Source organism: Pezoporus occidentalis, unplaced genomic scaffold (genome assembly GCF_034315485.1).
Source record: "Pezoporus occidentalis ecotype Australia unplaced genomic scaffold, CSIRO_AGI_Poc_V1 ctg3, whole genome shotgun sequence".
NCBI classification, from domain to species: domain Eukaryota; kingdom Metazoa; phylum Chordata; class Aves; order Psittaciformes; family Psittacidae; genus Pezoporus; species Pezoporus occidentalis.
Window position 1 is genome coordinate 7,158,280 of NW_026914940.1, and position 27,141 is coordinate 7,185,420.

The window sequence follows — 27,141 nt, forward strand, 5'->3', positions numbered from 1 at the left end:
CACCCTCACAGGAAAGAATTTCCTCCTTATATCCAATCTAAATGTCCCCTGTTAGAAACGTCTTCCGCAGATGAAAAGGAAGGAGCTGGACTTTCATTACTGCTTTTTTTTGTTTGTTTGTTTTGACCATTCTGCACTTTCCAATACATCTTTTGATTTATTATACCTGCTTTATTATACCTGCTTCAACACTAAAAGGTAACATTAATTTTTTCATACATTTTTGGGACATTTTTCCATCTCACTTGGCTGTAACTCAATTGAAATGGCAATGGACAGCTGTCCGGGAGATATCCATAGTGGTTTATGTCTAGTGAGGATATCCTTACTCTTCCATTCACAACAACTGTGCACAGGCCACCACGGTTCCTTCCTCCACAGCCTTAACCTGCTCTTACCTCGTCTCCTATAGATATATGTAGCTGGTTCTTTGATTAAAACCCGGCAGCTGTGTCCTTGAAGACCATGTGTGCATATCTGAGTATCAGGGTAAAAAAGGCATCTGACTGCTGAAGGCTGGACTTCCAGTGTAACTACTGTACATGACTGGTTCTTTGAACAAGCTGTGAAGTGAAACATGAAGAAAAAGAGCAGGTAAAAATGTATTCCCAAAGTATTTTGTATGACACTGGTATAAGATGTTTAAATGAAAGGTTTTACAACGGGTCAAGAAACAAGAATATGAAGTAGCTATAAAACAGAATAATGGGACATAAATGTTCTCAGATTCCCAGAATATTCTCCAAAACAGCTGAAGGACAAAAGGTTATATTTGCTTTAAAATGAAGCAACACATCAAGGAAACTGGTATCACAGGCTTTAGGAAAAGAAAAACATCTAATAAAGTACTGAGGACCTCAGCTGAAGAGAGCCCCAGGGAAATGTTTCAGAGTAAGAAAGGTGATTCACTCACGCATCCCAGTGTATAGCACAGAGGAAAATTAGCAATACATCAGATCATTACTGCATAGAGAGAACAGTGATTAAGAAGAAATCCATGACCAATTACCACCTAACCATTATCCAGGCCCACACTTCAAGGTGGGAAGCCCCGCTGCAGCCAATGCCAGGAGTCTCAGGTAATTAGGAAATTCCTGTGTTGTGCATCCACCCATAGGTGAGGCCTCGGATTCAGCTACAAGAGGGTCCTGATTTTATACCTTTAGAAAAATAACCGGCTTTATGCCAGCTCTGTCATTGTTTACTCATGGGCACCCTGCAGTTTCTCATGATCCCACTGCTGTGGCCCCAGTGTGGCCAATGATGAAGGTCACAGAGCAGCTGAACATCTCTGTTTCACTGCTCCTTCCAACAAACAGTCACAAGGAACATACACATATATACTCTACCGAATATACTGTGACAAAAAACATACTTTGTTATGTCTCTCAGTCATGAGAAGAAATCAACTCTCAGGTTCCCATCCATTATAACACTAAAGCAAACAAGCACACTAGAGCAAACAAGCACACTAACACGAATCAGGCATATATTTATATATACAGTGAACAAGCAAGATAAAGTTAATCACCCAGTTTGTACCCAGAGGTGGGTATCCAACACTTCCCCTTTGGAAAGGATCCTTCAAACAGTTACAGGAAAAGGGAAAACCAGTAAGTTACACTGCTCACCTTCATAAGGTGAGGACCATCTAACACAAAACCCCACACCATTCAAAGGACTATCTTCTGCAGTAAGTGGGAGCTTTTCCTTATTTCTAGCACATTGTGGCACTGGGGATTTGCCAGTCATGCAAGGTGAAAGGACCTTTGCTGCTAGTCAGGCTACTGAAAAAAGTAGTTTCCTTTGTTGTTACTAAAATAGGCTGTTACTACAGCCTAACCCAACCCTGCTTCATCCCAGCTCTCGGTTAACCTGCCCTCATGCACACAGCTACAGGTTACTTTAGATAACTGTAGGTGACTTCATTTGTCTCACCTGACGAGCTTTAATTAACTGTTCTTCAGAAAGTAATGACATTGCTCCTCTAATTATTCATTACAATATTCTCCAAGTTATCCAATGCCTAGAGAACTAAGAGATCTTTGTGTCCAAGAGGTGTCAAAATTACACAATCACTCAATAACGTTTTATGTCGCTTGTATCTTTCATTAGATAACCTATTTCAGTTCCCTTCTTTCAAACCCAGGAACACTGGGGTAGTCTTTAAAAACAAGTAAAATTGGTGTATCTATGTCAGAAGTGGTGGTGGGAAGTTTTTCGTGGTTTTTCAGGTTCACAAGCCAGTATCTTCTTTAAAGCTATAAAGAATCATTTCTTACCAGATAGGCAATATTCTCTGGCGGTGGAGAAGTAATTGGATATATCTCTACTAACTTGCACAACTTCAAAGTTTGAGATGGATGAATCCATGAGAACAGAGGACACATTTAAGGGTTGCCATATATCCAAATACTCTGCAAAATGAACCATACAAAATAATATAAATAGAGTAATCAGGAAAAACTTCAGAGGACAATAATGCAAAAGTAAAAGCATTGGGAAGTTCCTTTGCACCAACTGGGAATAAATTAATGTAATATTCAAAGGCCTCTGACTGACTAGAGCAACCAGTCCCATTTTCAGAGGTCACAAGTCCATGGGACCCTCTGATCACCTTTGTGGCCTTCTCTGGACTCATTCCAACAGGTCCACACCCCTCTTGTGTTGGGGACCCCAAAACTGGATGCAGTACTGCAGGTGGGGTATCATGAGAGAGGAGTAAAGGGGCAGGATTACTTCCTTTGTCTTGCTGGTCACACTTCTTTTGCACATCAGGTTTTTTGAGCTTGTGCTCTGGGAGATAATTGTGCTTGCAGTTTACATTTTCTTGGGAAGGATTTACCTTGCAGAAGCATCAACACAGAGTCAGGGCTTTGTCAGTTAACCTTTGATCATTCCATTTATTTGGAATAGAGTAGTTCTGAAATCTGATTTAGAAATTGCTATTCCCTGCTTACTTGCTCAAGGAATGATGCAACCAGCCTAGTCTGTGGTCTCTTTTGGGTCTTGCATTCTCATCAACCGGACAAGTATGTCACCATCAGGGCTTCCAAGCTGCAGGGAAGGCATGCCACAGCCCTGATTGTATGAACCCCTGACCTGAACTCCAGATCTGATGTTGTGTTATGGTCACAGCTGTATTTCTGTGAGGAGGGGAAGGAAGGAAACTTTGGCTGTCTTTGTCAGTCACCCATTTCTCAGAAGACCAAAAGAAACCTTTAATGAAATGAATGGCCACAACTTTTGCATCTGTGTGGTAAATTCAAACAACGGCAAGATCGGCTCACCAGGAATAGCAAGGCAACAGCTGGCTCTACTCTGTCCTAACCCTACAATTACATGGGGAGGGTAACACCAACCTCTTGTTTAGGACTTGGTAGCCACAGCAGGGCCCTTTTGCCTTGAGAATACATTGAACTGTTGAAAGGAGCTAAGGTAATTAAAGGCCAAGCCTTCTTTTTTTGACTTCTGTGTGCAAAATTGAGAGCCTGCAGATATTTTTAGCTGCTCGTGTATGAGAAAAAAGGTTTGTTGCATTTTTTAAATTCCACTGTGAGAAGAAGAATAATTCTTGAGGAATGCTAGAGACAGTATGCACGTGATTATGCTTACACATGTACATGCATATATGTGAGTATGCATGTTTGTATACATGTAATACACATGCGTATATACATGTGTACATATTTGTGTATATGTACATATATATGAAATAGAATTAATTCTTGATTATGTAGCTTGTCCAGCCTGGAGAAGAGAAGGCTCCAGGAACACCTTAGAGCAGCTCCCAGTGCCTAAAGGAGGCCTAAAAGAAAACTGGAGAGGGACATTTTGCAATTTTGTGTAGTGATAGCACAAGGGGGAAACTGAAAAAAAAAGTAGATTTAGATTAGACAGTAACATGAAATTATTCACTATGAGGGTGCTGAGACACTGGAATAGGTTGCCTAGAGAAGCTGTGGCTGCCGCATACCTGGCAGTGCTCAAGGACAGGTTGGATGGGGCTTTAAGCAACCTGGTCGAGTGGAAGGTGTCCCTGCCCTTAGCAGGTGGGTTAAAACTAGATTTAAGAACACTTCCAATCCAAACCATTCTATAATTCTATCATCATCAGCACTATATTCAGGAATCTGAACTAGCAAGGGAGCAACAACCCTGCAATCACAGCTTGACTTTTGTAACAGAACCACTGACTCTTAAATTATTTTAGACAAATGCAGTGATTTTAGTCATGTGGAAATGTCATATGACAATGGTTTCTCTATTTTAAAACTGTCTAATATGACCTGTTCCATGACCCATGTTAGAAAATTTCAGCCTCCACATCTAGGGTGACACTTGGTGGCATTTATTTAGAAAGATATTTAAAAACAGAAATCAGCTCCGTAAGTGATGGAGAATTAAAAGTGAAACATCCTCTCCAGAGATCATCTGCCTGCACTACTAGATCCCCAGGTCTTACTTTTCCAGATTATATCTTGTCAGTTAATGTTTTCAATTATTTGTTGTTCCAATTATTTGTTATTCCAATTACTTATTATTTCAATTATTATTTATTTTTGGTTTGGAAAACATGAAGAAAAAAAATTATGTTATCAATATGACTTAAACTTTCTTTTTACAGATCAATATTGTCATCTTGCGCTGCGTATAGTACTAGTAACTAAGGTCCTACTAACGGAACAAGTAATCTCTCTAGGTTCAGACACAAAGCTTTAAATTACTAGCTGTAATTCTTTCCAAAAAGAGCCTTGTCTGGATTCCACTGTAAGTCAACAAGTCTGGGTGCACCAGTGGTTTTGGAAGATTTCTCACCAGACTGATTCTGTTCCCCTAGATTCCCTGACTCACCGAGTGACCTCTAGCAAGTCCCACAGTCCTCATATGCCTCCATTTGCCCACAGATCAAACATGCAGAGCGCTCTTGCTAAGCTAAATTCTGCTCTCTCAGAGAAGAAACACAAAACAAATCCACAAAAGCAAAATAAATGAATTGGGTTTACACCTCTAACACTTGAACTCTGCCTCCTGTATCTATTTCCCTGAGATTTACTAGTTTACCACTACTAAAATCTTTTTAAAGTGCTCAAACTAAGCTTCTGAGTGCATAATGTCATTACATGTAATGTGTTCTACATTTGATCCCAAGCTAAACTTCCTGCTTCTATATTATCCCTATATGTGGGACAGACTTAATAACATTCATTTAAAATACACAGAAGACACAATGATAGGCACAGAAGAGTGACCACTCATGATGCAAACATCCATAGATTGTACATTCATACCTAAAACACATTTTACTTGCTTATTCTTCACCCCCAAATCTCACAGAAGTGACTTTTGCAATCTCCCAACACACAGGGGTTGTTTCCCAGGTTGGTTTGGGGTGGGCTTTTTTTATTCTTAGTCCTGGATGACGCATTCATAAGCTCAGATTTATATACTGAGAGTTCCAGTGTTTTCCCTTTCTGATCTTCTGCCCAGCTGACCCCAGATGCAGATCAATGCAGAAACACTACTGCTTATTCTAATAACAGAGCAAACTCCTTTTAGCCAGAGCCATCCACAGCACCACCGAGGACATTGCCAGGCAGCAGTTAGCTGCAAAAGAGATTTAGCTATTAGATGTTTCCTTCTTCCCTTCTCCTGGCAGCAAATCCAGCAATGCCACAGGTATGCACACCCACTTGGGCAAAGCAGAGCTTTCCATGGCTGACCTAAACTTGCCTCATCTAGAAATTGCTCTTGCAAGGCACAAGGCTACAAACTGGGCACCGCTTTACTGCAAATGCATAGTGCACCTGATGGGCTGGAAGACATTCCTGGTTTATATATAGGTTAAGCTCTGACGTTCCAAACCACATTTTGGCAAATGCCTTCATTGGATAATTACAGCATTCTGAATCCAGCCAGCCCTGTAACTTTTATTGCAAAATTATAGATGTGCCATACAGACAGCCTCTCTCTTCCAGATGTTCTTGTTTGGGTAGGCAAGGTTTAAGTCTGGATTTGCGAAAGGTCTCGCACTTGTTCCCACTTAAGTCAAATTATAAGACCAGAATAGATTTCCTGGGGACACCGAGTTCAGCCTCCCACTTCACAGACAATGATTTTATAAACCCCTTTTCATAAAGTCAACAAAAGTTTCATCGCTGACTTCAGTGGAAGCAACGAGGGGTCGGTCCTGAGTTTGCTGGAAATTTTGACATTTGGTATAAGGACACAGAGATACAGAAATGCAGTAAAATAAATTAAACTTCAAAGAAATCTCATGAACTTGAGGAGGGACATAAATCAGATGAGGCTAAGATGAGGCTAAGGAGGTACATAAATCAGATCTAGGGTTCAGTGTGCCTAATTTATGTTTGAAAACAAATTCTGATCTTAATTCTGAAATTTGCATTTATTTATAAACAAATACAAAATAGCCACATTTAAATAGCCTAATAAATAGCCATGTTTATTAGCCCTGACTCAAGCCAAAACATGCTTACAGACTGAACTCAGTGCTTTATATTCCTAGAGTTCAGATGGCTTTTTTCCAATGAAGACTGCCTGTACAGCAACACCTTCTAAAACAAGAAAATCATCAACTCAGAGTGGACCTGCAGAAAATATACTCTAAAAGAGTTGCTTCTCATTTTTGTCCATCCACTGAGATTTGAATAATTCAAAATGAGTAATTTTCTTAAAACTGCTGCATAATACCTATAATCACCCCCCAAACATGCCAAACTAGCAAATGTGTTATTTATGCCTTTTAGCAGTAAGCAATCTATGCCCATGTTAAATGCAAACTTTCTGCCTCCTTGAGTAGTGTCAATTATAGCAAAAGATAGAGTAATAGAACACCAAAAATGTACCAGATATTTACCCAGGTTTAAAAGAAGCTGTTTTCAAAAGGCTAAAATCCTCATGTTTGCAAATAGAATGAAAATCAAAATAAAAACTAAAGATAGAGAAATTCTGCACCAAAGCTCCAACACATTGTACAGGGGCATGGTAGATCAGTTCCTGAGGGTGGATAAAAGAAGGCTGCCTCTATTTCACACCAAAGATCCTATGACATATCCTCAGCATTCTGGGAAAACAGGAAGACAAATGATACTCTTAATCAGCAAAGTCAGCAAACCAGTACCTGGACTGTTGAGAATAGAAATACCCCAGGTCTGAGATAGTCAGATGGGAAATTTATTCCCACATAGGAAAATCCCACAGCCACTGCTCAGCACCACATCAAGGGAATGGCTATAAATCATTAGGGGATCACAGGAAGCAGAAACAAGAAGGGCCTAACAGATCATTACATACATACGCCTCAGTGGTTTCACAGTTAATTACTTGATTTGAATGGAATGGGAATGGAGCCTATAAGATATATATGATATAACTAACAGATGGGAGATTTGGATTAGATGTTAGGAAGTTTTTCCCTGTGAGGGTGCTGAGGCACTGGCACAGGGTGCCCAGAAAAGCTGTGGCTGACCCATCCCTGGCAGCGTTCAAGGCCAGCTTGGTCCCATAGGTTTGTATGTCCAGCTTATTACCTAATTTGATCCTCCTCCACTAAGGATAAGACTTCCTTGCTACAGTCTTCCCCTCTCATCTCAAAGGTCTGAAGGCTGGACTTGAGGTAAAGAATGAGATGAAGAAGGCACCTCAGTCTTTTCCATATCCTTTGCTGTCAGTTTCCTGCGCTGTTCAGCAGCAGATCCACGTTTTCTACCCTTCCTTTTGCTGCCCAAGTATATGTAGAAATCCTTCTTGTTGAGGCTTTTTCTATTGTTCTATGGTCCTACATGCCTCTACCCTTTCTATTGAAAAAAATAATGAGTAAAATAGACAAAGTATCTACTTTCCTCAAGATTGAAACTAAATCTGCTAATCTGGGTTTCTTCACAAGGTGTCTGGGCTGGAAACAACATAGACTTGGAATGGAGTCAGCAGCCTGACTGCAAATAGGAGGAAGCAAAGTGCTGGACATTGAGTATTGCAAACCGGTTAACTAGAAAACGAGGCAGTCAAATGCATTAACTGCCTACTGAAATAGGGGACACAATTGTGTTTCAGTAAACTCTGACTAACTGGACATGAGATGAACTTCACTAGTTCAGAGACTTCTGGCAAAGCGTTCAAATTTAAGTATCTTCTGATCTTTTGATATATATTTTTTACATGTGCATATATATATATGCTTACATGCACACACACACACACATATATACACACACAACAGTGCCCATTAAATAATAGCATTTTCTCACACTCACCATCTGGTTACCACATAGAAGTCACAATAATTCTTTTTCCCCATGTACAAGCAACACCACAACATAAGAAATTCAGCCACTGCTAGCTTTTCTGTGATGCCCAACTCTCAAACAATTAATCTTCTATGTTACATATTAATATAACGTATTTAATCATAAAGAGTTTGGAAACAGTGCGTTTGGAAATTTTCTCAAACCTCTGACATGACACAGACAGCATCTGACCTAAATAACCAGGCTGGTATTTGTACTATCGCAATGAGGCAGAACATAAGAAGGGCAGATGGTGCCCAGTTGCATTTTGAATGTGCTGCTGCACACACTGGTGTGAGGGACTCAAAGACCACAGGGCACTAGTGTTAATTCGACTTCCAGACTAGCCACGCATTTTGTGACTCAGTGACTTCCCCTTCTTAGGTTGGATATAAGGAAGAAATTCTTTACTGTGAGGGTGGTGAGGCACTGGAATGGGTTGCCCAGGGAGGCTGTGAATGCTCCATCCCTGGCAGTGTTCAAGGCCAGGTTGGATGAAGCCTTGGGTGACATGGTTTAGTGTGAGGTGTCCCTGCCCATGGCAGGGGGGTTGGAACTTCATGATCTTAAGGTCCTTTGCAATCCTAACTGTTCTATGATTCCATGATTCCACAACTGCTGTCCTTAGGAGAACCACTCTAACCCAGAACCCTGCCCTTTCATAGGAGGCTCTGCCCGCTTGGGTGGCTAACCAGACCTTTGTAAACCACAGACATCCCTCATTGCTCTGTGTTTGGAAAGATGACCTGGAAATGGGTGTGATAGATCTAAATTGTTACTAAGGGTAAGATAAGATAACCCCACTTGCTGTAGCTCCCTTACGGAAGTCTTTAGAGAGAAAACAAATGACAGATAGAAAGGCCTAATTTCCTTAAGTGCTGCTTAGATCACTGTTTTCCTAGTTTTAAGAATTTCACTAGATTTAAGAAAGCAAAAAAAAAAAACATAAAAGGAAATTACAAAATTACTACTTCACACTGGGAAGCTTCACACTGCGAAGAAGAAAGCTTCACACTGGGAGACAGAAAGCTTTAGTAAAGTGGTTTCCTACATCCCATAGGAAAAACAGTGCAAAGGAGTTGAACTGCCCAACCTCCACATACCCCACTGGCTCCTGAAAGCATTTCACACAAATATTTCTGCTTACCTATAAAGACAGGAGTTCTATTACATTAAAATGATCATTTAAAAAAGCACAAATTCTACCAATAAATACAAATGGTCTGAAAAAGATCATGACTGGTGGTCATAGATATGATGATAAAGCAATTATCATAAAGTCTGAAGTCTATATTGAAAATTCATTGCAAATATTAACCATCTCCTGCAAGCTCAGTTGCATATAGAATCATAGAATAGTCAGGGTTAGAAAGGACCTTAAGGTCATGGTTTAAGGAAAGGCAGACACAAATTGACTAAAAACTGTTTAGATCAGAAAGAAAACCAAGAAGGATGACTGTCCTGGGCCACGACAATGACACTTCTCAATTTCAGTCTAACCTTAGGGTTAAATTGAGTTGTCTAATGGCTAGTCAAGCTGCTTCCTTAAGGATACACACAGCATTGAGCAGACAGATCAGGGAAGCCTGTATCTATTGACAATTTGCATATATTTTTTAGGGGGCAATAGACACAAAGACAGCACTTCAGTTTCATTTATTAAGAGGGTCCACCCACTTATAAAATAATGCATGTGTGTACCGCAAGGTTCACTTCCTGCAAGACTGAAATAATCTTTCTTCCCAAAACAAAGATGGTGTCATAGCAAGTTACAGCGTCTCTTCAAAAGTGAGACCCAACACACACCCGAAATACTTCATTTCTTATCTTCCAGTTCTGAATAATCTTTGGGATGATATTCCCATCCTTGCAGGAAACCACAAACAAGGAGTAAAGGCAGTACAGTTTACCATTCTTCTCTAGCACCACTAATAAAGCAGTATAAACCTGCACTAATTTCTGGAGTAATTGCCCCTTTCATCTTCTTTTTTTGGGGGGAAAACTAGATTTTCTAAATTTGACTTTGCATCTCTGTTGCAATTGCTTTTATCTATTGAAACTAATATCTAACTAATATTATCTAACGAAAACTCATTGTCACTCCTTGCATTCAGTATTGCTGACAGAAACTGCAAGCACCAGATGCTACAAGAAAGGCACTAGAAACCCGACAACTGTGGACAATAACACAATAAACAGCTTACCTGTTCTGGCCTACCCTTGCCAGAACTTATCTTCAGTGGCCACTGCACTAAAATACGAAGTTTTGTCCACTGAAAGTGATGTGACATCCACACTTACAAATGATTCAGTTCATCATCAATCCTACCAAATATTTTGCCTCAGTGACCTCTTGTGGCAGTGAGTTGGAGAGATATTATGCCACCATTGTGGATGACAATTCTTCCATTTAAATGATACAAAACTAATAAAAATGAGTAAATACCTGAATGAGTAAGCTCATGTGAAGAGAAACACTTCATTATAGTGTGATCTTTTAAAAGCACACAAAATAAATGATGTTTCCTTCTTTTTTTTTGGCTTAACACATGAATACACTTACCACTTTCTGGCCTGAGAGGTGAGCTAACAGGCGGACAGAGGTTAGGCATGGTGTTCTTCAGGTCAGCTAAAAGCAGAAAAACCCAAAACACTTATAAACAGTTACATTTGAAGGTTTAAAATGTAATCAACACCTCAGTATTTCCCGTATTATTGCTGGGATCTGAATGGTGCATCTTCTCACAGCAAATACCAAAAGTAAGGATGCAAGGCTGTTTTGCTATGTAGCGCTTTTGAGCTCATACTTCACATCACACTTTCCTAAATTTCTCAATTTATAAACTTTCCTACAAACACTCTCCAAAAATGCAGTTATTTAGGAGCAACTCATTTCAGTAGTTTTGTGGGCTTTTTTCCATGCCCCTCTCTGTATTCAGTTTTCTGCATCACAAGAGACGTGAGATTTCCCCTGCCTCCTGATTAGCAAACCAGAATTTCTCAAAACAAGTATTAAGAACAAGTCAGTTTCCAGCAGGAAACTTTCTAAATTAGAATTCCAATAATCACTTATATTTTCCACACAGAAAACTTCTCATTTGCTAATATTCCCCTTAAATATTTTAAATCTTTAAGTATTTAAATAATTTTAAATAACAAACAAGAAGTTTCCCCTGTGCACTCATATTTTGTAAACCACTTTGGCTAATCAAATCAGCTATAGATTCTCTACTAAGACAAAATACATTATGATCTCTACAGATTGAATGCTGTAGGGATTGTAAAACTAAAGACAGATTGGATTTCCTGTTTGCTTCTTCCACTTCGCATTGTCCCTGCATGTAACCAATGGACATTTCTAAAGATAAACAAAAGGCCTTTTACCATTCACATTGTCAGGAATGAAGAACTGCAACTATCCAGAACTTTCTTTAAAATGCTAAAGTATATTCCTCATTGACTGAGCTGCAACCATGACTACACATAAGAAGTCTAATTGATTATGAGTGGAAACGAGCAGGCAAACAGCTCACAAGTGGAGGCACAAGTATCTTCTTACAACAGGACTGTGGACTAAAACCAACTACTCTGTTTCATGCTAATGCCTCACTACAGTAAATTCCTCCTCCAGATTTAACTCATTTTCCCTTTAAGGCTCAGAGGGTTTCTGTTACTCTTGCTGGCTCCCAGACACCCAACACACCAGTACAACTGATACAAATTTTTGTCTACAAATATCTCCATTTGCATAAACCTCTGTGCCTCGCTCTGTGTTGTAGTGGAAACACATCTGCAGTTCCTCACTACATAAGTAAATGTCACCGTCTTTCCTAACACTTTACTCTTTGCATACACCCCAGGCTCCTCTTCATCACCCCTCTGCCCATGAAGTGAGCAACTTCCTTTATTTTTAGCTGGCTCCTTACCAATGACAGGAAAAATAAATCCAAGAAGTGGAAGTGTATCTACACCTCCCATCTCCTCTTCACCTTTCTACCATTCTTCATTCTTACCCCTGGTTGCCTCTCAGGTCCCCCTTGCCCACAGGCTCCTGCTGTTGCCTATGTTATCAGGGCTGTTGTTTCCTTCCTCAGTGCTAGACTCTCAGCCCATCTTTCTCCATAAGCTTTCATGCTGCCTCTCAACTCCATGGTGTCTCTACTCTGTAACAAGGGTTGCCCCACTAAAGGAGTAAATGGATAGGCTGATGAGCAGAGTACCAGTACAGGACTTGAAAAGCTCCAGGTTGAGTTCATATTTCAGACACTTTAAATCCCATAGCAAACCAAACCTTCTGAAGTCATGCATCCACACACACTATTAAACCATAAGCCACACAGTGAAAAACAAAGAATGATACCCTGACCAGGACTGTGCAGTGGGACAAAATATATTAGGGTCCCAACACTGGCCAGAAGTCTCCCTTACAAGCCAAGAAATGAAATTATACCTCTATTCCTTTTCTATTAAATGAAGATTAATTTGCACCTTTCTTTCCCTTGCACATACTTGCTGCCTTATCTATTTGTGATTCTTGAATATGGGTCCTCCAGCTGAAAGCTGGAGCTTCTATACATTAAAGCTAATAAGCTTCAATGTACAGAAACCAGTCAAAAAAGGCCCTGATTCACTTACCAGGCTTTTGATACCAGCCAAATGGGTGTATTCTGACTTCAGCATCTGGTGAACTACAATTTGAAACTTGCCAAGCACTTCTTGTCTCCTCAGCACATGTCTGGATTCCTAAACTGTTCAGAGTCAGGCACATTATCTTTCCACCTGCCAGGGAAATAAATGGTTATAAAAATGACAAGGAAAATTTTCCTCTTCTAGATAGTATTTTGAGGAAAATGAATACAGCACTGTTAAAAGGAATTCTACTGACTTAGAAATCAAAACAAGGAAATACCTAAAACGGGCCAAGTTTTACTGCTGTTGCAAATACTGTTGAAAAATCACAGTGAATTCAATGTGAAAGAAGGTGGGCACCAACATTATAAACTATTAAGATCACTGAGCATTTCCACTGACCAAAGATTAGAAACTATTTTTGAGCAAGCAGACCTTTCTGGCTATGGCGATCCTGGAAATTAAAAATCTGCATGTATGTTGGAACACAGCCCCTACTTACATCAAGATAACAATTCTGCCTTTCAAAGACCTAGTGTAAATCTTTCTGTCCCTGAAAAAATGAAGGGTTCGAAGCACATTTCATTGAAGATTTATATTAGCTCATGCTAAGTCACCACTAAAAGTTCCCTTGACTATGTGAATGCCAGGCCTTGATGGATGAAATGCCACAGATTAAACATATTAATCAAATAAGCTAAGAGGTGTCAGTTTTTGCATGTTTTGTGCTTGAAAATCCTTAATTTATTTTAGAACTATTTAAAGAAACTTAAAGTCGTATTCAGTTAAGACTTCAAATTTCACACTGTTCTACGGACATATGAAAACTGTCAACTATGCTTGATTTGGGCAGTAATTCCAATCTAAACTGCACTGGATTAATTTTCCAAGCTACTCATTTTTGACTAAGTGAAAATAATGTCTGCTCAACAGAAAAGGGAATTAAAAATATGTATTTCTGAAAGTGCTCCAAATTCCCACAGGAATTGTAAAATTAGCATATACTAATAGCCTCAGAGAGAGTTGTGAGACATGTCCCTGCTCATGGCAGATGGGTTGGAACTGGATGATGTTAAGGTCCTTTCCAACCCAAACCATTCTATTGTTCTATGATTGATTCTATGATTAGCGCTTGACATTTCCAAAACCAAAGTTAGTTATTTTAGTAGTCTAAATCTAAATTTGGAATAAAACACTAAAAACTAATTGACTTTGACCTAGGTAGCATCCAATTTTAAACACCTGCTAAGTCTTTCTTTTAAACAAATCACTTCCTTTACAGCAAGTGGAGCAAAAGAAAATTACCTCCAGAACAGGATTCAGTCAACCAAAGCTCTTAATGACCCCATAGTTGTGTCTATACGTCTCTCTGCTGACTACAGAGGGAGCATAGGGTGACAACATCCTGTAAGTTAGCCATCCCAGGTGAGTAAATATGTTTGTTTGACTTTCTAATAGCTTTCTAATCACACATACTTTTAAAGTTGCGATTTCCTCAGACTGATCAAAACCCTACTTGAGATGTCTTAAGTTGCTAAAATACTAAGGAAGAGACAGGAAACCTTTATCCGCAGCCAATCTCTTTGATTGACTAAAATCTGGGAGCAGAGAAGTTCAGACATGCAGGAAAGCCAAAAGGCTAAGCTGCTCCAAAGCATCCATGGACATTATGTGCTTACCACGCATTTAATTTCAGCAATATTTAGGTTTCTAAATTACTTAGGCTTTAAAAAATCAAACATTTAAAAAATCACAAAAACAAAAGTCAATCAACATTTTGGAAGAGAAGTTGATAAATGAGAAGTAACTGTTCTGAAGTTTTATCAGTTGGAATTTCATGCTGTTGAAACTGCAGCCTCAACGACTCATTCCCATGAACTTTCCTCAATAATTTCTGAGATGTGGAGCGTGTCATTGAACTGAACTCCTAGAATGGGTTATGGTTACTCAAAAATGTGCTAAAGAGAGTTGCATAAGATCTGGAAAGGCTTTTAAAGTGCCCTTCATAGCAAAAGAATAGTGAAGTTGGGAATAATAAAGAGACACTAAAATGATTTTAAGAAATAGAAATAGTGAAAAAATACCTGATAGCTGCGAGTCATTAAAAGAGCCAAATCCTGTGCAACAGGGGTCAGCATCACACCAACGCTCACAATCAAAGAAGCTGGGAAAGGATAAACATCATTACTCTCAGTACCATTAATAATCTCTGTTATGGAGAAGACTGGATATTGCATAGGGGAGAAACACTGAGAACCTGCAGAGATGCCTTTCAAACTAAGACTATTCACAGCTCTTATACGTTCCATACTGCATAGACACTTCCACACATTTTCCATTTGTAGATGAAGTTACTTGACCCCTGTCAAACATATGTTTGACATCTGTCAGACAACACCTAATATCTTTATTATTTTGATATCTGCCCTAAAAATATAAATATCAACTATTAAAATCGGTGCATTATTGCCAAGAGATTTCATTGACCAAGCAGCAATTTAATAGAAAGATAAGTAATAACTCATATATATAAAGACTAATTATATACGTTATTATTTATAACTTCTTGGATCAACATGTCTGATGCCCTTTATCTGCTTAACAGGACCTTGATATTCCAGGACTAGTTAAAACTTGCAGTAAAAACAGTGTCATCCTACCCATCTGAAACAGCTTTTCTGCTCATGTCAGTTGTATTCCTCACTGAGATACCCATTGCTTTCCGGAATGGTATGCGTGTGTAGAAGCTCTTCACAGAACCTTTTAGAGTGACTGGAAGGAAAAAGAAAATTGGGAAAAATCAGCTTAATCTTGTAATTTCCATATACTGGTTAAGTCATAACATGGTTAAGGGTAAAGTTTATGTTTTTATGCTACAATGGTCTTGATTGATTAAAGGATAATTTTATGTTATCACACTAATGTGAAAATCAACCTGTGTTGCACTTTGGGATCACTGAAAAGACGTGATTTAATAATGTAGTTCAATGGACCTTTACAAAGTATATGTTCCTGTACAGTGGTAATGGTCTTTTTTGTTCAGCTTCCTCACAGAAGCCCTATGAGAAAAATCACTGAACTTCCCAGGCATTCAAAGAGCAGAGGTTAAAATCCACATGTCCATAACTCTGGATTCAGTAAAACAATTAACAAAATTACAATCAAGTACTTTCAATTTTTACATTGCTTACCTACTACTTAATGGTAGAAAATGGGATTTGTGACATCCCAATGACATTCCCACTTCAGCCACATTATAAGATCTAAGACCTGGTATACAAATTTTCTGAGCTACCCTTGGCCTCTCTGAATTGGGAATACCTAAGGTGGAGAGTGGAACTGAACTGAAAATGAAAATCCATGTGCAGAACAGCCTGACCTCCCCTTCCACCATCACGCCCGAGGAATCATTCATACAGACATACTTTTTAACTGAGAATCAAGAGCCAAAACACTAGCTTGCATTACCAGGGTTAGAGCACACGTTATACATCCAAATCCCCAAACTTGCCTATTTTACGATACAATGTCTGTGGTTGCCAGGGTAGCACGGTTCGACAGTTTTCTGGTATTTGATCAATGCTGTCATCACAAATCTGTGCCTCTGGATAAAGGGTACACACAACGTATGTGTCTGCAGCGTTCTGAATATCTGATATTCGACAAAACTCATCCTCTTGTGCACATCCTAGGAAGCAAAGGCATGAAGAGTCACAAACAGTTCTTCACCCCTCTATACCTCTTCATATCCTCAGCACACTTAAAGCTGCCCATCAGCAAACAACTAAGAATTTCATTATTCTATTACAGTGTAAGGGAAACAGGGACAGATTCTGTTTCTGGGGACACTGAGGGATTGCCTGCGGAGCACAGAAAAAGAGCTACACTACAGCTATTTGGAAAGATATGTTCCCCAGTTGTGACAAGCATGACATTACTGCATTGGTGTCACTAACTTTGTGATCCATAAAGATCTCTCTTGTTTTCAGTAAATCTGACATACAAACTGTTTAATCATAAAAGAACTCTGCATCAGCCCTGCGTCTCTTACTTTAAAGAATAAAAAGGACAATAAAGTCTACAATGTCTTGGGAAGGTTTTGCAAAAGATAGTTCTGAAGTGTTCATACATCACACAAAAACACAAATAACTTTTAGAATCAGTTGTTCAAGCCATTTGCCTGTAGGAATTTGCATTGAGGTTTTTCCCAGGGTAATATTGCACCTTCAGAAAAGAAACAAAGCCATAAAACCCATTTCTCAATTACTCTGGCAATTGCTTCTGTAAATATATATCAGTTCTTAATTTTAAACAGGCATAGCTCTACTGACGTCTTACAGCGATGCCAGTGCACTGTTTAGTACGCTCAGTTCTGCCTTCCTGGTAGTCAGAGCTAGAAACTCTTCTCCGTTTGTCAAATCCAAATATACTTTACCATTAACCCCAAAGTTTATTTTCTTTTCTTTTTTTACCACTACATTATCTATCTATTTTGAGAGTTACATTTCAAGAACAGCAGAGTATTGCATAAATTGTATCTTCAACTTCTCTTGCCCATAACAGGGATACCCTGATGATGAATGGCAGGTACCCTTTCTGCCACATCAGACAGATCGTAAGGAACAAACCCCATTAGCAACTTCCATGAAAATTTTGTGGGCTTTCCCCCAAAAAATCTCAAAGTCCAGAATTTATCCTTGTCATAATACCCATTCAAAGATTTTAGTTAATTATTCCCTACAGAATAACAGTCTCCAATATGTCTTACTTGTGAGACACCAAAGCACAGCTTCCTCTGTTGAGTACTTCTGCCTGAAGACCCAGTACTGCTGGTAAGGGAGAGAATAGTTCTGGTCACTTTGTATTTGGCTGCTGTCCATTCGGTAGAAAAGATTCTTTGTGGAATCTGAGATTCAAACAAACAAACTGCTTAAACCCACAAAGAAACTTGACTATGATCTGGAATAAATTATTTTTATTTACACATAAAATTCTGCCTTTCACAGTAAAACAGTCGCGACCATTTTGCAGGTTTAGCATACCCCAAAGGCTGCTTTTAATAACAGAACTGTCCACCCACAGTTATTAAAGCTTGTGTAGGCAATGCATCCTTACTGCACAACATAGCGTTGTCAGGCTATTTCCACCACCTAAAAACTAGAGGAAAATCTCAGTTCCTAGAAATAAGAAGGATCTCTCTACTCTGTCATGCAACACATCTACCTAACAGTGAAGTACAATGTCTCAGAATGTTTACAGTACCTTAATGAATCTAGTTTTAGTAATGCATAAAACAGCAATTTCCCTATTTTCCCTTGAGAAGCTTTTACTCCTGTTAAAAGTTTTCTTAAAAAGCTTAATACCTATTTCAGTCATATAACCTTATTTCTCCTAGTTTATGCTCTCAAAGGCCACATTAAATAACTCTTTCTGTCATGTATGCAATGCTTTACATCTCCTGAGCCTTCTCTCAAACGTACAGCTATTTCAGGCTGCTTTCAAATTGATCCCTTTAAATAAGGATCCAATATTGAAAGAAATGGGCTTTCTTTACTGATCAAATTTCTTCATAAACACGTTTTTATGTATCAAATGCCATCAGCAGGTCTCATCGCCAGTTACTCCAATATTGTGAGGGATTCTGGTATTTTGTCTTAGATGCACTGAAATGGCCAGAAGAAAATGAAAATAGGAAAGTAAAAACATACTGATGACTGCGGCTGAAATGCTGAAGAACCTAATGACATGCTGGGAGTGCATAATAGCTGTGCCTTTGCTATCAGAAAATACAAAATGTGCTTTAAGGATAATCAACAAGTAATAAAAGCTCTGCAGGCATTTTCCTTGATGCATCCATAGCTTTTTAAAAAGGCATCTCTTAAGTCTTGTTGCCTCTCAAGACTTAACTTCAATATCCAGTTTCTCTTGAAACAGTTTGTGTCATGGCTAAGACTAAGGGATGGAGCAAGAAACTGCATTCCTTGCATAGTTTCATGTCTAATGATATCACCAGCTGCAGCAAGGTAAAGGGAGAACACTGAGGGATGCACTCATGCCTTGGCATGCAAATGCAAGAGAATTTCACCCAATGCATTAAGTGCAGTTTTCTCTCATTTTTAAGTCTAGACTTTAAAATACCACTAATTGTACAGGAGTGCCACTAGGTAAATGCGCATTTTAGTTTAGCTTCCTTTCAAATACATAAGCTAACCCAGCAATTCACTTCATGTTAGGATTTTACATGTATTGAATTCTCAGGTATTAATTAATACTGCTCGGCAAAGACTGCAGTTCATTCTAGATGAACCAAAGTGATCTCAATAGGCTCCACTACTCTCTTTCTCTTAGCACTACAGGGCTGAAGGGCCACTCTAGTGAATTAATACAAATTATTTTGGATGTATACATGACAGTGTAATGAAGCACAGGCCCTGGAATAATGAAGGAACTAGAGAACTTCACAGGCCCCTCACTTCCATAATGCACAGAAGAAACAGTTGTGATTGACTGCAGTTTCATCCTGAGTTTCCCTAAGCATCATATTTACTGTCATTGTCAGTAGCAGTAAATATGCCCAGGTACCTAGGCTAAGGATTTGATTCCTAGGTTTATGTGAGATTTTTATTCAGACAAATAGTATTTCCTGAGTCTTTACAGTTCCATAAGTCTGAAAGAACAAGCTTTCATAGAACATTTTAACACTTTCATTTCCAAACTGTCCTAGGAAGATAAAAATCATAAAGCAGAAGTCTTACATTTTGAACATGTTTCTCAAAACTTTATTGGACTTCCTACCTCAAAGAAAACCTGTACTTGACAGAAAACCTCTGGAGTTCATAATACCAATATCATATGATACATATATGGCAAAATATGATTTTTTTCTGGTTAAACTCTGATATCTTCTGCTGTCTTCTCTGTCTACCCTCACTGTAATACCTGATAACTCCAGATCATTGTCTGTCTCCAAAGCAGTAGTATTGCATGCAGCGGTTTCAGTCCGAGTGAGCATGTCAGAGCCTGGAATGAAACAAGAATTAAAGAGCATAGTAATTCCCTTTATCTTTCTTCCATTAAGACTGTATCATCCTTAGGTCCCAAAATTTAACGTGCACCATTTAGATAAACTCTTTAGATAGTTCCACCAACTGTTGAATCAAATATGAGTAAAACCATCTCCATAGAACTCTGGGGAAAACCTAAATCAATGTGTGCTGTTTAGAAGATGAAAGCAAATGCGATACCCACAGTCACTATGCATTCAGCATCAGTGCTCTGGAGGTTGTGTACATTTTTAAAGCAGCATCACAAATCATTTGGCAGGTCCTGCTATGTATGCTGTGACATTCAGAACGTAAACTTGCAAAAATAGCACATACAGGGTTACCATGCTAATAAAAATAACCTATATAGCTATAGAACAAAGTGCCAAATTATTATGGTACCTGGAAAGTGATGGGGAAATGTCTGCATGATACAATTTTCACAGGTATTAAAAGTTATAAAGTACATCCTCAGACACATGAATTTACCCAAATATTCTGAAACTACAGTTCCAGAATAACTCCAGATTACACCCACCCCTGCCAGAAACGACTTTTGAGTAGTGCTTCAATTTGGACAATACAAAATAAACTGAGAAGGACACTTTCATTACAGACCATACATCTGCCACTGCCTACAGTTCATCATAAGCTTTTAGTAACAACTTCTATGAGATATCTCACCTTTCCATAGGTAAACTTGCTGAAAGGTTGTAAAATTTCTTTCTGCTTCTTCTACCAACCTAGAAGCTAATAGAGAAACAAGTTTATTAGAAGAGCTGCTCAAATTAAACAGGTAGTATTGAAATGTTCAGAAACGGCATTAAAAACACATCACTAGACAATGCCCCCCCTTATTTACGATACAAGATGCTAAGGAAAAAGGTCCTGTGTGTCCTGGTGCTAGTCTGAGTCCAGGATGCCAAAACTTTATTCTATTACCCATCACTGTTTTTTCTGTGCAGCTGTGGGTATCTCTCTTTTTATCTTTGCTCCAGACTTTATCTTTCTTTCAGACTATTCTCTTGAATCTGCCCTAATGAAGTACTGGAAGTATTACAGGGTGATATAGTAAACACATTCTTGACTTTCACTAATGTTCACACAGTAAAATGCGAGAGGCCCGTCTGTCTAGCAGTGCAACCAGTTAGAGAGTTCTTATTCTCTTCTGATTGTATACATATGGATTTACTTGAGAAAAAAGTACTGAAGTACAAGAGCAGATTGGTGAAAAAGGCAGGAGCTACACAAGAATTAAAGAAATGTAAATCATTTTAAATTTAATTTAAATCAGACTGAAGTAAGCTCAAATGTAAATTGAGATAATTCATTGACATACTTCCACTGAACATTTGTCCTCCCAGGGTGAAGGAAAACATCGTCTCTCTTTCGTCATAGGTCACACCTTTACATATCTGATCTATGAGTGATGTTGGTGTTGGCCTCCAGCCATTCACATTGCAGATCAGCACATCTGGGTAGCTCATCAAACTACACAAAATGGTACCTAGATTCGGGCAGAGAGACAGTTGCATCACTCCAATAATACTTTGCACCTACGAAGAGCTTTTCACCTGAGCATCCCAATACTTTCTCTAAATGCCAACTGATCCTGTGTCACTGAGATAGGTAAGTTCTAGTATTGCTGCTAAAAAGAAAGTAAAATCCATATGTTCAAATTAGAGTACTAAGGGTAGCCATTCATACCCAAACTTTGTAGCCTGCCTTTCAGAGGTTTCAAGCACACCCCATTACCACCTAATAAAATATTACTATTATCTGATAATACCTAACAGTGTTCTCAGCACTTTATAGCACCATGGAGACATATCCAAGCCTTTGGCGGTCTCACAATCTCAGGCTCTGAACCAAGAAAGCAATTCTATTTTTCCTGGATGGTTTCCTGGATTGGTGCCTGATTTCAGTCAGCGCAGGCCTGAGTCTCCTCCAGCATCACAACGTGAGGCAGGGGGACCAGCATGCTTAAAGCCAGGTGCTCTGGCATCAGTCTGCTACCATGACTTCTAGACAATACTCAGCTTCTTGCTCTGCACTTGCTGTCACACGTTTCTACAGTTTTACAATGCTCTCACTGGTTTGTTTTTACGGACTGGGTATATTGAATGCAAAGGGACATTTTACAAGAGCATATAGAACAAGGGGGAATGATTTAAAACCGAAAGAGGGGAGACTTAGATTAGGTATTAAGAAGAAATTCTTCCCTGTGAGGGTGCTGAGGCGCTGGCACAGGTTACCCAGAGAAGCTGTGGCTGCCCCATCCCTGGCAGTGTTCAAGGCCAGTTTGGATGGGCTTTGAGCAACCTCATATATTGGAAGGTGTCCCTGCTAATGGCAGGGGGATAGAAACCAGGTGAGCTTTAACATCCTTTCCAGCTCAAACCATTCCATGATTCTATGAATATGCTGCTTTTTTCTTCCTTTTTTTTTTTTATTTTTTCTTAAAATGGAATGCCAGTCCAAGTAACCCATTTACTTCTGGTATTGATCCAAATAGGTCACCCCAACTAAACAGAGAGCTGTTGTTATAGCAATCACCTTCTCCACATCCCCTTCCACTCTTACGAGTATGGAGAACCCCAAAATTTCATGGTAAATCTACAGAGAAATGGGCTTTACAAGATCACCTGGACTATTTTGATGAAAGAAAAAACAAAGCAAAACCAAACCATTAGATGCCAAAGCAAAAAATAATTTTCTGGAAACATTTGCTTGGCAGCTTCCACAGAGGACATTTCCTCAATTCCAGGATCAGTTTTTCCACTCCAAACTGGAGAAGTGCTTGCCACATAGCAGCCAGTAGCACGTGCCCGGATTTGTAAGAGCCTGTCTTTAAAATCTTGAGACATCTCAATTGGAAATTCACTTTTTCTATAGCAAATCCACCTCCAAAGGGAAAGTTGATCCCACGTGACCGCGAAAAGAAACTACAAAAAACAGGCACTGTTTTTTTAAGCACATTAAGTGCTTAAATTTTCTGGCAGGAATCTGGGCTCCTCCTAAGTCCCACCACTGTCAGACTGTCTATCCCACCCCCACTTGTTTTCCTAGCTAGACATCCAGATTTAGGAGATCGTAGCATTTCTGCATGCAAGAACGTAATTCCCTGTTTAGCATCCTCTTTTCCTGCTCCAAAAAGGGAGCTGATTTACATTTGCACCACAAGGTCTGTAGACACCATCTTAACTGTCCCATCACCTGAAAAGAACCTTCTTGCAATTGAGCTGCTCTACATAAGGAAAGAGGTGTTTTCAGAATTATTTATCTCATCTGGATGCAGATGTTTAAATAAAGAATTATCCTTTCAAAATGTCAATTTCTCTGCAAGAGCAGCTTGCAACATCAGGTCTTTATCCCTGTTGCTCCAGGTCAATGCATTTGTATTACTCAAATTTTGCCTACTCCAGAAAACATTACTGATGTAGAGGCAAGCTGCCGATACTGGTATGATATAAAATACACTGCACCCAAAACTGAGTTGTATTCAATTAATGTTGGTTTTCCACTGTGAAGTTTTTCTGTTTTGCACTTAGACAATACCTCCATCAAGCGCATTCTGATTCAAGATGAAGCCATCACAGCAAGAGTCCCTGCTGCATGTCTGCCGACAGAAGAGCTGAGCATCAGCCAGAGATGCTGTAGCTGCTGAGAGCACCATGGAGCGATACACGCCAGAAAGCACATTCTGAAAACTGGTCCTTTCAAAGGTCTTGAGTCCAGATGAGTTAAATTCCTGTTCTGGGTAGAAAGAACAGGAAAGAAAGGTCAAAACCACCCAAGAGGATGCAGGGTACTTTTGGCTTGCTTTCAGACTGGTCTATCACTAAATGTTAAGATTTGAAAAGTATTATGTCTTCTTAAATAAAGATGCTCCCCACATTTAGACATGATCCTATATAGGAGTAACTACAAGTTTGGGCAGAGCAGTCTTACAACAGAGAAGTGATTTGTATCTGGTACCTCTCTTCAAATAGACCATCACTGCATCTCCCTCTGGATTCCTGACATGAAGCAGACAGCTGAGACGACCAATGCCCATGGCATCAGGGTTCCCCAAAACACCTTGCACCTGAGACAGAAGACAGGCATGCACAATCAATACAACCTGATTGATTTCCTCTCCCTAAAACACATTTTCCTTAATCAGAAACTCAGAGGGAGGAATCAACGCAAAGATGTGGCCCAGTGTGGACATTTTTAATTCTCTCAAACTCAGATCTTGACTCTTCAATACTACATTGATGTGTTTAAAAGTAGTGAATAGGAATATGCTACAGTGCTAAAGAGCCCACTGTTCAAACCCTGGGCTAGAGGAAGGGACTGAGAAATGGCTGTTTCAGGCGACCTGATTACCAACTTGGATACTTATAGTTTGGATTACCCAGATTAACCCTCTTTAAGTTAACCCATTCTCCTGACTGCAGCATGTTTTAGGAGCAAAAGCGCTGTGTGATGTTTCAACCAAACACTGAGGCATTCAGATGTCACTTCTGGAAACATCTGGGTGTAGCTCCTTTACCATCTTGCAGGAATTTATTACTGCCACAGTGAAGAGCGATGTCCAAGGGCTCAGGTAACAGCCTGCCTTTCTTCTGGAACGCCATGTACTTACACTGAATGTACAGTATTATGGTAAACACATGTTTTTAGATATCATCATTTTTACCAGTCCTGAGGTGATGCAGTTGAAGTTGACTTCAGCAGCACTGTATAATTCACAGAGAACTTTAGCACCAGCAGGAGTTACAGCCACAAAACCACACGCGTTGTCCATCTCACAGCCTGAAAAATGGGAAAGAAACCTCTGTTTTCCTAGCATTTCATGTGCAAAATTTCTGCTACAAATTCCACTGCTTACTGATATTTGCCTATTTTTTATGTCTGTTGCACTGCAAGCACATGAATTTCGTCAGCCAGATGAGCTTTAGTATTCAACTATTTTAGTAGAAGGTGAGGTTTTTCAATTTAATGAAAAAAGCTGTTCATCACCTAATGATACAAACAGCTGAGTTAGGTCTAACCACTCATCCAAACATTTAGTGTCTGCTGGATACCTTTGCTTGAGGGAGGCAGGGAGGACTCTCATGAACCAGCCTGCCAGCACATCACATCTCCCCGATACAGTAAGCCCCTGGCAAATAGGTTGTGGCAGTATCAGATTAATAGGAAGGAAGCAAACATCAAATTCAACTGTGCCAGCTGCCTCTGCAGCAATCACCTGGCCAGCGTAAGGGAGCAAGCAGCCAACCCCCTCCAGATTTAGGGGTGGCTGAAGATCCTTCTGCCCTCACACACTCACCAATCACTTGCTCCCACAACTCTGCTCCTAGAACAGGAGGTGAAATGGTTTCCAAATGTCTTTAGAATAAATTCAACCAGCATAAATCAAAGTGTCATCAGAAATGATCAGATGATAACGGGAATGTAAACTAAGCTAGCTGACTTCTAGGAAGCAAAGGGAAAGAGTAACTCTTACCCTTCAGTGACCACCCCAGCAGTAAGCATTTGTAGAACTGCTGTCATTTGAGAGTGGATGTAACCTATAATGAAAACACAGGCTATGTGCACTGAATCAGTGCTTGTCAAAGGGATGTCTTTTCTTCCCTAAATTCATTCCCATGATTCTCTCAGCTTGGTGTCTTGCTCAGTTTCAGAGGAAGATGCAAGAAACTTTACATCATACAGGTAAGGGATGATCTGGTGCAGGAAAACCATTCTAGCAACATATAAGGCTTCATTTTGCGTGGAGACCTCATAGAAGCCTGCCAGTATCTGAAGGGGGCCTATAGGGATGCTGGGGAGGGACTCTTCATTAGGGACTGTAGTGAAAGGACAAGGGGTAACAGGTTAAAACTTAAACAGGGGAAGTTTAGATTGGATATAAAGAGAAAATTCTTTCCTGTTAGGGTGGTGAGGCACTGGAATGGGTTGCCCAGGGAGGTTGTGAATGCTCCATCCCTGGCAGTGTTCAAGGCCAGGTTGGACGAAGCCTTGGGTGACATGGCTTAGTGTGAGGTGTCCCTGCCCATGGCAGGGGGTTGGAACTGGATGATCTTAAGGTCCTTTCCAACCCAAACTATTCTATGATTCTATGTATTCACATCTTGGCACGAGAGATGATTGCTCCATCTAGACCACGGTATGTGAACAAAAGCCACTGACTTTGTCACCTTTGTTATTCCTCCCAGGGTGTTTTTATTTTGAACATAACCCTCTTATCACTTTTCACAGTCTGAGCATTAGGAGGCAGAAGGTGAGACTGATTCAAAGCACCCTGAAAGCAGTGCAATGATTTCACTTGCTTTTAGATTACTTTGAACCAATATAAACCAGCAAACACGATGTGTCCAGATGTAAAATAGTATTTACACTGTAAAGCTTGGCAAAGGAATACCTCTGCATTCCTTATAATACCTTTGTGACATAAGCAAGGATGATTATTCCTCTTTTATGTGCCAATCAGGTAATAAGGGAAGAGGGGAAAGCTTGGTTTTCACATGTCCTGAACACCTAATCCATGTTTTGTCTGCACATCTGGAAAGTCTGATGAATGTTTCCTGATCTGAATCTCAGCTCTTGTCTGTATTGCAATGTGTACCAACTGGCTTTAAAGTCAGTTGACTTGTCTGAAGTGGTATGTAAAGTCAGAAGACTTCTTTCTGAAAGAGAGCCCAGTCTCTTCCCGGAAGCAGGGTCACCAAAAGTTGTAAATACCTTGCAGTGAATTGGTGCTGAACTGCAAAATATAGAGTTAATTTCATTTAGGAACTTGACTATAAGCTCATCATAGTAAAGGATGATTATTTTCCATGATGGTTAGCGTTGTCTCCACAGATTTTCTGAGCTTTCCTCACCTGAAATGCACTGAAAAGCTGGATTTTGCAGGTCTCTCCCAAATGACCGAGACTGAAGTATTTGAGCTTCTTCTGACCCATAAACCAGCCTGGAGGCAGGAGCTCTCTCAAATTTTCTGAGCACTGTAAAAACACCAAAAAACCAACTAAGTACTACTATAGATTCCCATGCTGCAGGGAGACAAAAACTCTAGGTAGAAATAAACAGTGAAGAGTTCTGTAGGGAAAGAGTTTTGTTCATTGATGCTCCATAACTCCACAGATAACACAGGAGACAGGTGGACTGAG

At 39.6% G+C, this 27,141-nt stretch overlaps 2 protein-coding genes across 3 annotated transcripts in view; one reads left to right on the forward strand and one right to left on the reverse strand.

Moving 5' to 3' along the window:
* The window catches only part of LOC134167867 (dynein axonemal assembly factor 11-like), a 303,297-nt gene that overhangs the window by 109,227 nt on the left and 166,929 nt on the right, over positions 1–27,141 (forward strand). The gene's annotated exons all lie outside the window — the stretch shown is intronic.
* Positions 1–27,141, reverse strand: part of LOC134167866 (PHD finger protein 20-like protein 1) — a 212,088-nt gene that overhangs the window by 78,644 nt on the left and 106,303 nt on the right. For both annotated transcript variants that reach the window (XM_062626992.1, XM_062626991.1), the window contains 15 exons: positions 26,854–26,976; positions 24,666–24,781; positions 23,960–24,068; positions 23,540–23,737; positions 21,321–21,488; positions 20,666–20,731; positions 19,878–19,958; positions 17,707–17,844; positions 16,450–16,626; positions 15,599–15,710; positions 15,023–15,102; positions 12,945–13,088; positions 10,873–10,938; positions 2,283–2,417; positions 399–563 (listed from right to left, as the gene is read on the reverse strand). In XM_062626992.1, the coding sequence (XP_062482976.1) occupies positions 399–563; positions 2,283–2,417; positions 10,873–10,938; positions 12,945–13,088; positions 15,023–15,102; positions 15,599–15,710; positions 16,450–16,626; positions 17,707–17,844; positions 19,878–19,958; positions 20,666–20,731; positions 21,321–21,488; positions 23,540–23,737; positions 23,960–24,068; positions 24,666–24,781; positions 26,854–26,976 (1,878 nt within the window). The remainder of the gene's footprint in view (positions 1–398; positions 564–2,282; positions 2,418–10,872; positions 10,939–12,944; positions 13,089–15,022; positions 15,103–15,598; positions 15,711–16,449; positions 16,627–17,706; positions 17,845–19,877; positions 19,959–20,665; positions 20,732–21,320; positions 21,489–23,539; positions 23,738–23,959; positions 24,069–24,665; positions 24,782–26,853; positions 26,977–27,141) is intronic.